General features: G+C 43.5%; 1 protein-coding gene across 1 annotated transcript in view; it reads right to left on the bottom strand.

Moving 5' to 3' along the window:
- Positions 1 to 10458: 10458 nt before the first annotated feature.
- The window catches only part of Acp3 (acid phosphatase 3), a 49021-nt gene continuing 45523 nt past the window's right edge, over positions 10459 to 13956 (bottom strand). The window contains exon 11 of the mRNA XM_041677453.1: positions 10459 to 10922. Within this exon, the coding sequence (XP_041533387.1) occupies positions 10804 to 10922 (119 nt within the window). The 3' untranslated portion in view covers positions 10459 to 10803. The remainder of the gene's footprint in view (positions 10923 to 13956) is intronic.

The raw sequence follows: 13956 nt of genomic DNA, 5'->3' as shown, positions 1-13956 counted from the left end.
GGTAGCATGCCATGCTGGCTGTTTATTGTGGTTCCCAGGGATCATAGCAGATAGGATGATCGGTTGCTTCACTCCCTCAGAAGTTTGCATAGCGTCTTCCAGTTCCTTCGATCCAGTGTGAATCCACTAAGTCTGTCCAAAATGTGTGGTGTCCTCAGCAATTGGACTTAACCTCAACCTCTGGGAGGTAACCCAGGGCAACAATGTCCTGTATTGTTTTAGGAGTCTCTCGGACTTGCCTGATCAACTTGAAAGGGGTTTTCTCACGCCTGGTATTGGGTGTTTTGTTAGACAGTCTATGGCTCTTGGGGGGAAGAATTGTAGCCCAAGTGACATAACTTTATCAAAACTGTGTCTGTGTACATACATACATTTATATGTGTTATATGTAATCTTAGGTAAATAAAAATTAATATGATTCCTATATAGCTTTTCAACCAAGCCTAGCGTGAGAGTGGGAGAAATCGTCTTCTCTAGGGATGAGCCCCATAATTGATTATTCAATACCCAGTGGTCAGCCCCCAAATCATATACATGCAAGTAACACTAAACAAACCAAGCAGGCTCTATATCTATATTTATGCATATAGAAGATAAACATAGCAATAACAAAGAAAAAGAGGCCATGGGTTTGGGAGGAAGAAATACAGGAGCATGTGCAGGGTCAGAAGGAAGAAAGGGAAGGGGAAATGATCTAATTATATTGTCATTAAAAAGCTTAAAAAAAAACAGTCAGTCTCACAAGGTTACATTCTATATGATTCCTTTTAAATGACTTCCCTGAAAATACAGATGGGAGATGGAGAAGTCACAGGCAGGGGAGGGAGGGGTAGAAAGGTGGCTTTTCTGTGGTTGGCAGAACTGCTTTGTTTTCATGGGAAATGGATGGATCTGTTATGTATACAATTCACAGACACATAAATAAGCAAGAAAAACCAGTTTCCTGGAACTAAAATCAGAATAACATTGAGGTAGTTTTTTTTTTTTTTTTTTTTAATAGCAAACGTCCCTTCTCTTCAAAAAGCCTTGGGCGGTGTGGAGAGGTTAGGGCCAAATTGCCTTTCCTCATATTCAGTTTTTGCTCAGTTCTCTGTCCTTTTCCACACGAAAGATGGCCATCTAAGGAAAGGGAGACAAAGGCCCCTGGGCACATCTGGAAACTGCAGCCTTCTGTTTGGAAGCTAAGCCGTATCGGTGTGCACTGGCTGGCGCTCTTCTGTGTCACCCACACTGGGGCCTGAGTTGGTCTGCCAGCTGAAGAAGATGAGAAGCTGTAATTGCAGTTCTTCAAAAGCTTAATTAACAAGTGACTGTAATAGCGAGCCACTTAATTAATGGCTACAAAATGAGTATTCTGTACAACCTGTGTTTCACCGACCCATTTAGCCACATGACTCGAACCTGTAACTAAATTTTACCTAGAGTTACTAAAATTCACGTGACTAGCTCCTTCCCTAGTAAATTCCCATGCTTATCAAGATAACCAAGCTGATCAGTGAAACTCCAACTTGCTTTTTCTGTCTTGTAGTGATATTTCATTCGTATCTTAAGAAATAAAGTTTGCCTGAAGATCAGCGAGTACACCACAGTGGTCAGCCCGTACAGACCAGGCAGTGGTGGCACACACCTTTAATCCTAGTAGCCAAAGTTTGCCATGGAAACTGGGCGGTAGTGGTGCATGTCTTTAATCCCAGCCCCATAGAGGAATATAAGACCGGAAGAGATAGGTCTTAGCTGAATCTCATTCTGAGGATTCCTGGAGGCAGGATGGCCATTTTGGTCTGATGTAGAGGAAAGAGCCAGTGGCTTGCTGCCTTGCTTTTCTGATTTTCAGGTTGAACCCCAATCTTTGTCTCTGGGTTTTTATTATTCATGCTACACTAACTTATGGCAATTGTTACCATTCTCTGATATTACTCAAGCTCTCCCATTTTATTTAAGACATCTTTTCTGTTGTCCACATGAATCTAAAAACAAATTTCCCTTTGTCTATCTGCATTTCAAGGGTTGTTGGGTTTTATTTCCTCATAAATGCAACTTTATTACCTATAACCAACTAAATCCGGTGAAGATTAAATTTCAGAAGGATCTGTGATCACAGAAAAGTGACATAATTCAACAAGTCCTGTGGTCTATTTTCTATGACCTTGTCTTGAAAAATGAGACTGTAGATGGGGTTACTTTTATGTGTGTTTTTCCTTTGCTCTCAGGAGTTTACAGCAAGGTGAATTATACTAAATATAATACCACCTAGCATGGCACTGGGCTCCTTCCTTATGACACCTTACTGAACTGCCACACACGCTTATGAAATTGATATCGTCAGTAGAGGTGCTAACAGCAAATACGTTACTTTCCACACTGTGATAAAGGCTCTGACAAACCAAGGATGGGAGGGTTTGCTTTGGCTCACAGGCTGCGGGGACAGTCTGTTATGGCAGCAAATCATGGTGGAAGTAGCACTTCGCATCCTGATGTCCTCAAATCTTGATGCATGTTAGGTTTCTGTTGCTCTAAGAAAGGCTATGACCAAAAGCAACCTGGGAGAAGAAAGGGCATATTTGGCTTATACTTCTAGGTCACAGTTCATTGCTGACAGGGGTCAGAGCAGGAACTCAAGCAGGAAACGGGAGGTAAGAAGGACTGGAGAAGAGTCCTTGGAGGGATGCTGTTTGCTGGCTTGCTCCTTAAGGTCAGATACCTTCTCAAACCTCCCAGGACCACCTGCCCACAGGTGGCATCCCTCACAGTATGCTGGAGCCTCCAATATCAATCATTGATCAAGAAAATGCCCCTCCTCAGGCTTCAAACAGGCTGGTCTACAGGGCATTTTCTCAAATGAGGTTCCCTCTTCTCAGATGACCCTAATTTGCATCAAGATGACAAAAATCTAACCAGCTCTTTGGAACAGGAAACAGAGCAGACAGGAAGTAGAGCGGGGTTATTAAACCTCAAAGACCCAGCCCCTGGCACTCACTTTCGTCAGTGAGGCTGCCCCTCTGCAGGTTTTCATCACCTTCCCAAACAGCAGTACCAGCTGGGCCCCAAATATTGAAACACATGAGCTTATGGGGGCATTTCACATTCAACCCACAACATCTGAAAACTTGAAATCTATAGTTATAGTCCAGCTCTGACACCCTAACCAACCTTCCTTGGCAAACCCAGGCCCTCATCCCTGCTCTGCTCCCAGCCAGTCTGCCTTGGGAATGCTGGGGCTGCCCAAGCATTCTTGTGGCATTCTAGCCCACTGGGAAAGACCAAAGACTTAGACTCAGTTCAAAATTAGAGTAAATAGATTTATTCTTACTGCCAACAGAAGGACAGCAGCCTGAGAGCCCAACAGCAAGGGGACAAAGGGAAGAGTTTATGAAGGCGGACATCAAAGGCAGACATTACAGTTATCTATGGAGTCCATGGCTGGGCAAGAAAATTGTTCTGCTTCTCTCAGCTGTCTCCTTTCCTGGTGGATAGTAATAAAAGGACCATTTCTTCTCACTCCCACAATAGTCAGCAAGTTTACAAAAGCAGGAACACGGTATTCCATTCTTATCTCGCCTGCAGGCCACTCGGACCTCACTGGCAATCCAGGGCAAAGATCAATGGCCCTTAAGGGATGCCTGGTACCATATTAAGTTTCCTCTGCCATCATAGGGGAGTTATGTGTAAATTATTACACAGGTCTGAGCTCTCTGGGGGAAGTGTCACTAATTGAACTGGGATAGAGCAGTCAATCAGGTTAGGACTGGCTGTCAAGTCCCCATGATCTCTTGGCCTCTCTAGGGACGCCAGTAGCTGAGTCTCAGTCCCTCATACTCCTCAGTCATGGCACTTTCCCCATAGGCTGTTGGTAGCCTTGTAGATGATTACTCAAGATATTCTTGCTTGAATGTAATACTAATGACTACACAGGATTGTGCTTTGTAACTAGAAGTGTGATCCATTGCTGTCGAATAATCCTCCTGTATGCTGTGAATGTGTATTCCTCTCATTGGTTAATAAAGAAGCTGATTTGACCTATAGCAAGGCAGAATAAGGACAAGTGGGAAAGGCAAACTGAAAATACAGAGAAGAGAAGGGCAGAGTCCAGGGAGGTGGAAGCAAGATGCTAGAGAACAGGTAAAGCCATGAAGCCATGTGGAAAAATGTAGATGAATATGCTTTAATTAAAGTTGTAAGAGCTATTTAATAATCAGCCTGAAGTACAGGCCAAACATTTTGTAATTAATATAAGCATTTGTGTGATTATTTGGGACTGGGTAAACAGGACACAAAGAAAAGCTTTGCCTCTGTTTATAATCCATTATAGAAATAAAAATCTAAAATAGCCAGGTATAGTATTGCACACCTTTAATCAAAGGCAGAGACAGGTCAATTTCTGTGAGTTCAAGTCCAGCCTGGTCTATATAGTGAATTCTAGGCTAGCTAAGACTACAGACTAAGAACCTGTCTTTAAAAAACTAAAGTTTCTGAGCAAACCCTCCACTCCTCTACTCTTTTAGCTCTTTCCTGCCCAAACACCACTTAACCCCATAAACACTTGTGTTCTCTTTGTCTATCTTTCTTTGTGTTGCCTTCTACCCTTCCCGCTTTCCATTTTTCCATATCTGACTTGAAACTCTCAATCACTTGATTTTCTTAATATTTTTGTTTTGTTTTCTATGTATAATTTTATTTAAAAATATAAATGTGTAATTTTTAAACAGTAGGAGCATATGATTCCTCTAAAAGCTATTTTTGTTAAAGGTCCAGACTTATTTTTTTTTAAAATATGTTTCTATCACTTGGGACTTAACTCATTTTTTAATTTTTCACAGAAAAATCACATTTATCTTATACTAATTTTAATCTTTATACTAATTTTATGTATGTATTTATCCATAATTCTAAAATTTACTTTTTTTTTCCTCCTTAATTGTCTGTCTTTTCATGGGCTCTGAGCCAGCTGTCCAGCCTGCATCTTATTCTTTTTTTTTCTTTTTGGATTTTTGAGACAGGGTTTCTCTGTGGTTTTGGAGCCTGTCCTGAAACTAGCTCTTGTAGACCAGGCTGGCCTCGAACTCACAGAGATCCACCTGCCTCTGCCTCCCGAGTGCTGGGATTAAAGGCGTGCGCCACCACCTCCCGCTTGCATCTTATTCTTGATCTACTACAAATGGAGGCAAAAAATATCTTACAAAGTAGAAAGGATGCAGGGTCTCACTAGAACCCCTAAATGCCACAATTTCAATGTTCTGACCCAAACCACCATAAACCTGACAACAGTCTATACACTCAATCCAAGTGTTATCCAAGTGGCTTTTACCCCCCTGACCTGAACCTCAAGAGGCCAGGAAGAGTCTGTAGGAGGCAGAAGGGATGAGTCCACATGACTGGGAAGAAGGGACACTGACAGTTTTCCTGCAGGCTGGTGAAGAGACAATGCCTGGCTTCCATCCCGGAAAACCCACTCTCCTGCCCTCATCGCATGGCCAGGCCCTGCTTGCATTTCTGAAGACCATCTGCTTGTAGCACCCTGTTTGATTCCATCAGCCTCAAGATCAATGAAATTTGTGCCTGAGGGTGACAGTTTACTTCTGTAATTATAAAAAGCTGATATGTATCAAAACACTAAAGGAAGTAAAAAAAAAAAAATCACCACCCCCAGCCTTCACTCTTAGTCTGTTTGAAATAATTCCTTTTTATGCTTAGCAAGATAACAAATCTTTATACAGCCAACCATGTTTTGTTTTTTATTCTCTCACGACAGTGGAGCCGACTTGACGCATCTCCTCCGTAGGTTCTGTTTTCATGCGTTAATGAACTTTATTTGAAGGTTCTGTTGGCGGTTGGCTTCCTGCTGAAATCCACTTACTCTTTCTTTAATGCAGTGTTCTCCTCGCTCAGAGTCAGATCCTCAATCAAAAAACAGTTTTAATGAGATCTCTGGTGTCCCTGCTGCTCCCCCACGGGAAACTTCATCATTTTAATAATGGTTGTCACTTTAAGATGTGGGGTAAGATTGAAATCCACTCTTGAGAGTGTATAGAGACCTAATGAAAAATCACATCTCATGTTTGTTTAACAATAAAATTCAGAATGATAAGGTTTTTTGACAGACAGTGACAAATTCCTGACATCCTACACTGAATATTTAATGAAATATTATTATTTTAATAATAATATATTGCTCACTAGGGCCCAGGGCCATTTCTGGCATTTGTAAGTAGTAGTTCATTTATTCATCATAATACTTTGACTAGGAGCCACTGCTGTCTGCAGTTCACAGACAAGGAGACTGGTAAAAAATTTAGGTGACTATCACCGCATAGCTAGTAAGAGTCCAAGTTGGGACGCCAGCCCATGCATCTGGCTTCACTACCTTATTCTCTTCTGCTTTCCACATAAGTTACTTTGATTTGTTTTGATGTTGCGATGACAAAATACCGGAGGCAGAACAATTTACAAAGAGTTTATTTAGTTCACAGTTCTGAAAATTCAAGAGCATGGTGCCAGGATCTGCTTTAGGGAGGGCCTCTGGTGGAGTAGCAGGTAGCTGTGGAAGAGCATGGGGGGCAGAGGTAGACAGAAAGACAGCGAGAGAGACAGACTTTCTTTATAATAACTTATCATCATGGTATCGAATCCAGCCCTGCACAAATGCAAGAATTATAAGGAATCAGCACTGATTCCTTCTCTCTTAACTTCTCTTCCCGTTGCTGTGATGTAGTCCTCTGAGAAAAGTAATATAAGTGACAAAGGGTTAGCTTTGGCTCACAGCACAAGGGTAAAGCCCACCGTGACAGGGTAGTCAAGGTGGCAAGAGCTGGAAGCAGCCGGTCACATGACAGTCAGAAAGCAGGGAGGGGCTAATGAATGCGTGCTGATGCCCAGCTCATTTTCTCTGTTTTACACAGTGAGTTCCAGGACAGCCAGGGCTATCCAGAGAAACCCTAATTCAAACAACACCTGTGCATGGGTGTGTGTGTTTGTGTGTGTGATGTGTTCGGGCTCAGAATTCATCATGGTAAACATATTTCCATATTTCTGTTGATTTAGCTATAAAGCAAATTGTGTGGGAAGTCATGACGTGTGAATGGTTTCCTGGAGAAGTCATTGCCCTTTGTTCCTTTTGACCTTGAAAAGGCATCCCTCTGCCTCTGTTACTGGCTTTCTTCTCTAGACATCGAACATTTAGTAGGAGGTAAGTTAGAAGAGGGCTCCGTTATTACCTTTAAGACAGGTTTTAAACTAAAGCATTTCAGACAGTCTTTCATCAGTTTGGCCAAAGGTAAAAAACAAATGAAGACACGGGAGAAAAATAATCCCCTGTGATTCTTTTATTTTTACTTTATTGTGGTTCTGGGGATGGAACTCAGGGCTTGCCTTCGGTAGGCAGGCATTTCATCAGTGAGCTGTGTTCCAGCCCTAAAGATGACAGCCATTTTGTCACAATAACCAAAAGTGTGTGTGTTTGTTTGTTTGTTTGTTTGTTTTGAGTTAGGGATTCTCTGTGTAACAGCCCTGGCTGTCCTGGAACTCACTTTGTAACCAGACTGGCCTTGAGCGCACAGAGATCCACCTGCATCTGCTTCCCTAGTGCTGGGATTAAAGGCGTGTGGCACCACCATCTGGCCCCAAAGTGTATTTTACAAATAAAGAATGTGTTCTCTCTGCTTTAAAAAGGCTGTTGTCTATAGCCCTAGTCAGTGTAGGGGCCACTAGCCACTACTGAGTCTTCAAAGTCGGATACTCCAACTTGGGAAGTGGTAAAAGACTAAAATTTATCAGATTTTAAATACTTGTTATGAGAAACATCTTTAAAATATTCCATGAACACCTTTTGAATATCAGTTACCTGTTGAAATGATATTTTATATGCATTTTAAAAAATAAATTTTATATTAAAATTCATTTAATTAAAAAAAGTTTATCTTTATAAATGTGCAAATGTGATTGTGGGACATTTAAGACCATGTGTGTGACTGTATGTGTCTCTGGGCTCTGATTGTGGGATCTTTAAGACTGTGTGTGTGACTGTGTGTGTCTAGGGGCCCTGATCTGAGGCACCAACATTTCACATGTGAATTACTGCTCGAGAGGTTTTTGTCGAGAGCTTTAAAAGAGAAAACAGTTATTACAGTTAAAACAGTCATTTACCCAGAAGCCTCTCTGACCAAAAGGAGTCAGTCAGCTAACAATTATTAGACTAAGATAGGAAAGGGGCAGGGAGTTGAGAAAATAGGAAATACAAGTAAATTCAGGGACAAGAGGCCTATTTTAGTACAAAAGGCTGTCAAGTGACTGCCAGCTAAATGTTGGAGCCTCATGTATGACATTTCTTAAGCACTAGTATTTTTTCACAATTATATTCATTTATATTATATTCCCCGTCAGTGCTATGCCATTAAAGCTAAGGATAGCCCACCGTGTCTCTCTCAGTGCGTTCCCGTTTACTCATCACTGGGATTGTTATGTAATTATTATCAACATGATAATGCTTGCTTTGTGTGAATTCTACACAAAGGCCTCTCAAATGACAAGGAACACACACCAGAACGGAGGTGATCTCAGCTCTAGTGATGATATTTCGGCAGTATTACCATGGCAACTAGAATGGTCACATCTGTCCCACCTGCCAGGCAATTATCAGTATTGGGAGTTCGTTCACCTTCCCCGTTGTTGAAGTTGCATTATTACCGGTTATTTTCTGAGAGACCCTACAGTTCATCTGTGCATTCTGCTTTATTTCTACAGATCTTTGTCACTTGTGATTTTTCCCTCTGCTATGTTGTGTGAAAAATGGCTATAGCATTTGCCAGCGGAAGAAGGTAAAGGAGATGGTGATACTGAGCCTGAGAGCTTTCTGTACAGTAATCAGAGGGATGATAGGTACTGGGGGTTGGGCAGATGGGACAATGGGTAAGAGGCCTTGCTGTATGAGTGTGGGGACCTGAGTTCAAATCCTAAGCACCTGTGTAAAAAGCTGAGTGTGAACCGTGTATTCCTTTAACCCCAGTGCTTTGGGGGACAAACCAGAAGGGTTACTGGGGCTTTCTGGATTCCAGAATAGCTCCGAGTTCAGTGGGAAATCCTGTCTTAAAGTAATAAGAATAGGAAGGGACATGTGACATCCTCCTTCATCCTCTGAGCATGCGTGGGAAAGCAAAACATGTGTATAAAAACCACATGCATACTCACATAAATACACAAACACATATCAGGGAGGGAGAGGAAGGAAAGAGGGAGGGAGGGAGAGAGAGAGAACGCTCTTCAAGTTTTGTTTTTGATGGCTTTGGCTCGTTGAGAATGATATTAAAGTACAGACTATAGAGATGAGTGCTCGGTGTTTAACAGGGGCACCATGGGACTCGAGGGATGGGTGGGGATCCGAGTGGAGAGCAGAGTTCCCTGCTGGGTGTCAAGGACCCCAGCATCCCAGAGAGACATCCAGACAGTGAATTCTGAGGATGCTCTTGGGATCCACAGTCCAGATGTGTCTGCCTGTCTTCAGAAAGACGTGTGAGCGTGGACAGTGGGGCCAGAGGCCCTTCTCTGACCCACCCACCCCAAATCTGGTATACTCTGAGATCTGTAGGCAACCCCAAGGAAGTAGAGCAACTGACTGAGGAGTGAGATCAAATTTGTCACCAGCTGAATGCTTGTGTGTCCGGAGTAGAATATAACGATATCAAGTAAGTTTTAGTCTTTTCCTTAATGACTTCATGGATGGTACCAGCCTTGGTGGTGCTTGACCAGGCTGTGACTTATTCGTAGTAAAAGTGGACTAAAATTGTTCACAGAAGACAATCTAGATGCGACTTCTACATTCATCTTGTCTAGATTATTCCATTTTAGATGAGGAAATTAAAATTTAAGGCCAAACGCCAGTATATTGTCAATCTTCCCCAGTCCCCTGCCCCATGTACTTTCCTTTCTATGTTGATACATGGTTGGGAAGGGTCTAAGACATAGTTAAATGGTAAAGCATTTTCCTAGTGTGCACAAAGCCCAGGGGTTTGCATTCCAGCACTACACCAAAAATTTAAAAAGTAAAAAAATTATCATTTCATACTGGCCATGAACAGCCCTGTGAGTATAAGACATCATAATTTTAAAGTGAAGGTAATACAAACTGTACAAAAATCAGGCCATGAGAGTCGGGAAAATGACTTTATCTCATCGGTTTTTCAGTTATTTCTCTGTGTGGGAATTGGGAGAAAATAACCCAAGCTATTCTTAAAGTGGAAGACATTACAGTTTCTGAGAGTCAAATGCCTTACCCAAGACATTTTGAATATGGATATATGTACGTGTGTGTTAGATGTACAGGTACAAGTCTACCAGTTATCAAACACTGGGTTTAAATTGCTTTTCAGACGGGGGGGGGGGGTGGGGGAGAGAGAGAGAGAGAGAGAGAGAGAGAGAGAGAGAGAGAGAGAGGTTTAGTAAATAACTAAGTCACTTTCCTGTGGACTCTCCACTTCTAGTCTAACATTCCGGATTACCTACTCTGCTCTAACCTGTGTCTTGGTCCTATTTTCTCTCCCTTCCTCTTTGCAGGCACAAGATGAACTAGAATTTGGCTTCTTGTTTCTCTCAGGACCTCTGTGTGAGAGAACAGAGAAGAACAGAAGAGCTCTTGCAGGGGAGTCCTGTGGTAGCCCTTGAGCAGCTCGGTGGCCAGAAGACCTACCTAACCTGCCAGCTCTGCACTCGTCCCCATGGCAGTGAGCTCACACCAACTCTCAATGCCCACATGGCAGAAGCCCACCCTGAAGGTGCCACCTCACTGATAGATGTCCCTGGAGGTCAGCCGTCTGTTCAGATGTTCCGATAGACTTCTCTCTGCCAGCAGGGCCCGTGGCGGATGAGGGCGAGCAGCAGTATCACTAGGATACCAGACACCAGGCAAAAGGTAATGGCAAGGATGACCCTCAGGACTGCAAAGACAAATACACCGATGGGAAATTAATATGTTAAGAACAGGCGGAGATCACAACAACACCCCCCTCAATGAATGCCCTAAAAAGCAGATGAAAACCGCATATCATTGTTGACTTTTTGCCTTAATTTAAAACTTAAACAGGTATTTTATTTTGTGTCAGCAATATAGTCTTCACAAAACTTTGCTTTTGTCCTTCTGCTTTTTTGCTGTGTGAGTCAGGGTCTCACAGAGCCCAGAGGGACCTTGTCCTTGCTATGTCGCCAAGGGTGAGCTAGCTACCTTGCACTCTTGATCCTCCTGCCTCAACCTCCCAAGTACTGGGATTACAAGTGTGTGCCATCATGTCTAGCTTTCCTGCCTCGATGGTAAATTCTAGAGGCATGTCTGAAGCAGCCTTGGATTCAGTAGAGAGTGTTGGATAGAACATAGAACTCAAGTCAGGAGGGGACTTAAGTTCTAGTTTCAGCATGACCTTTGACATTTGACCTCAGCTCTCCACTGCAGAGGGAAGGTAACTGAATGAAGTGTCTAAGGTTTTCTCATAGTGTAACTTCTCTCCTTCCTCCCTCTTTTCCTTTCTCCTCTCCTCCTTCTTCCCTTCCTTCCCCCTCCCTCCCATGGACTGGGGTAGGGGGTGGTGGGGGGAGTGACAGCATACTGGCTTTTGGCCTAAATTTTGATTTCCTAATCTAAAATGGAAGAATCTAGACAAGATAAATGTAGAAGTACATCTAGACTATTTTCTGTGAACATTTTTCGTCCACTTTTACTATGTATAAGTCATGGCTCAACCAATCACCTTTAAGGCTGGCGCCATCCATGAAGGCACCATGCATTTGCCTGGTATCTGGTATCCTAGTGATATGGAAGACCACAGTGATACGGTCTTCTCATTATGCTAATTCTCTCCTTCATCTCTCTTTTCCTTTCTTCTCTCCTCCTTCTTTCCTTCCTCCCCCCAACCCCATGGACTGGGCTCAAACTTCCAATTCTATTGCCTCAGATTCCTCAGTGAATCTCATGCATTTTTCTATGGTTAAATGATCAACTGAATCTGCTCAGAAGCTCAGTGGAAAATCTGAATAACTCACTTGGAGCAATTGACTAAAATAAGTGGAACCATTCCTTTTTTTTTTTTTTTTTTTTTTTTTAGTTTTTTCGAGACAGGGTTTCTCTGTAGCTTTGGAGCCTGTCCCGTCACTAGCTCTTGTAGACCAGGCTGGCCTCGAACTCACAGAGATCCGCCTGCCTCTGCCTCCGGAGTGCTGGGATTAAAGGCATGCGCCACCACCGCCCGGCCCATTCCTTTTTTTAAAACTGATTTTTCAGCCGGCCGCACACGGAGGAGCCCAAGGAGCAGCTCTGTTGCGACAGAGGCCGAGCGGCGAGGCCCCACTCCTGAAAGAACAGTAACTACCCCTGTGCCTCATCACCATGCCCTCCGACCTGGCCAAGAAGAAGGCAGCCAAAAAGAAGGAAGCTGCCAAAGCTCGACAGCGGCCCAAAAAGGGACATGAAGAAAATGGAGACGCTGTCACAGAACCTCAGGTGACAGAGGAGAAAAATGAGGAGAACAATGGCAGAGAGGCCACAGAAGTGGATTTGCTGACCAAGGAGCTAGAGGACTTTGAGGTGAAGAAAGCTACTGCTCGCGCTGTCCCTGGCGTCCTGGCCTCTCACCCCAACAGTACTGATGTCCACATCATCAACCTCTCTCTCACCTTTCATGGTCAAGAGCTGCTCAGTGACACCAAGCGAGAACTAAACTCAGGCCACCGTTACGGCCTCATTGGCTTAAATGGAATTGGAAAGTCCATGCTGCTCTCTGCTATTGGGAAGCGTGAAGTGCCCATCCCTGAGCACATAGACATCTACCATCTGACTCGCGAGATGCCTCCTAGCGAGAAAACACCCTTGCAGTATGTGATGGAGGTGGACACAGAGCGGGCCATGCTGGAGAGGGAGGCTGAGCGCTTAGCTCACGAGGATGCGGAGTGTGAGAAGCTCATGGAGCTCTATGAGCGGCTGGAAGAGCTGGATGCCAACAAAGCTGAGATGAGGGCCTCAAGGATCTTACATGGATTGGGTTTCACACCTGCCATGCAGCGCAAGAAGCTGAAAGACTTCAGTGGTGGCTGGCGAATGCGAGTTGCTCTCGCCAGAGCCCTCTTTATTCGGCTCTTCATGCTGCTTCTGGATGAGCCTACCAACCACCTGGACCTGGATGCTTGTGTGTGGCTGGAAGAGGAACTTAAGACTTCCAAGCGCATCCTGGTCCTCGTGTCCCATTCCCAGGACTTTCTGAATGGGGTCTGTACCAATATCATCCACATGCACAACAAGAAACTGAAGTATTACACAGTGAGTGGGCCTTGGCTCCTGCACCTACTTCTTCTTTGAATTTGTTATTAAATACCAAAACAGCCAAAAAAAACCCCATAAAACTGACTTTTCAAAAAAGCATATTTTATGGAGAAACTGAGCATAGTTTTATTTGGGGGACATTTATTGCATAATCACAGAGTAGTGTGAATCTGTAATTATTGAGAAAGATCTCTTGATAGATGATGGTGAGCAGCCGTGAGGAGATACACAAGGTCATATTTCAGGTGAGAAACTAATACATTAGAAAGTTGCTCTCCCCGGCACACATTGTCACCGAAGCTGACATACCATACCAGCTTGCTCCATCTCTCAGTGCACACCTCTGTTGTTGGTGCTTAAGACAGGATTTCTCTTTGTAGCCCTGGGTGTCCTAGAACTTGCTCTGTGGATCAGGCTGGCCTTGACCTCAGAGTTCTGCCTGCTTCTGCCTCTGGAGTTCTGGGAATAAAGGCAGCTGCTACCATGCCCAGCCACACATCTTTTAATTGTATAAACATGGGTGACTGAGGCAATGGGAAGCAAACATTGCTGGTCCTGATGTCTCATCTAAGGAACAGTGGTGCTCCAAGAGCACATACGAAAATCACTGATTTAGCCTAACCTTGTTGCAGAGGGAGGAAATGAAGAAGTAGATCATTTGATAA

This window comes from Microtus oregoni, unplaced genomic scaffold (genome assembly GCF_018167655.1).
Source record: "Microtus oregoni isolate MIOR12 unplaced genomic scaffold, Mior012 000028F_ref0000031, whole genome shotgun sequence".
NCBI classification, from domain to species: Eukaryota; Metazoa; Chordata; class Mammalia; order Rodentia; family Cricetidae; genus Microtus; species Microtus oregoni.
Note: the sequence above shows the minus strand (reverse complement) of the source record. Positions and strands in the feature narration are given on the sequence as shown.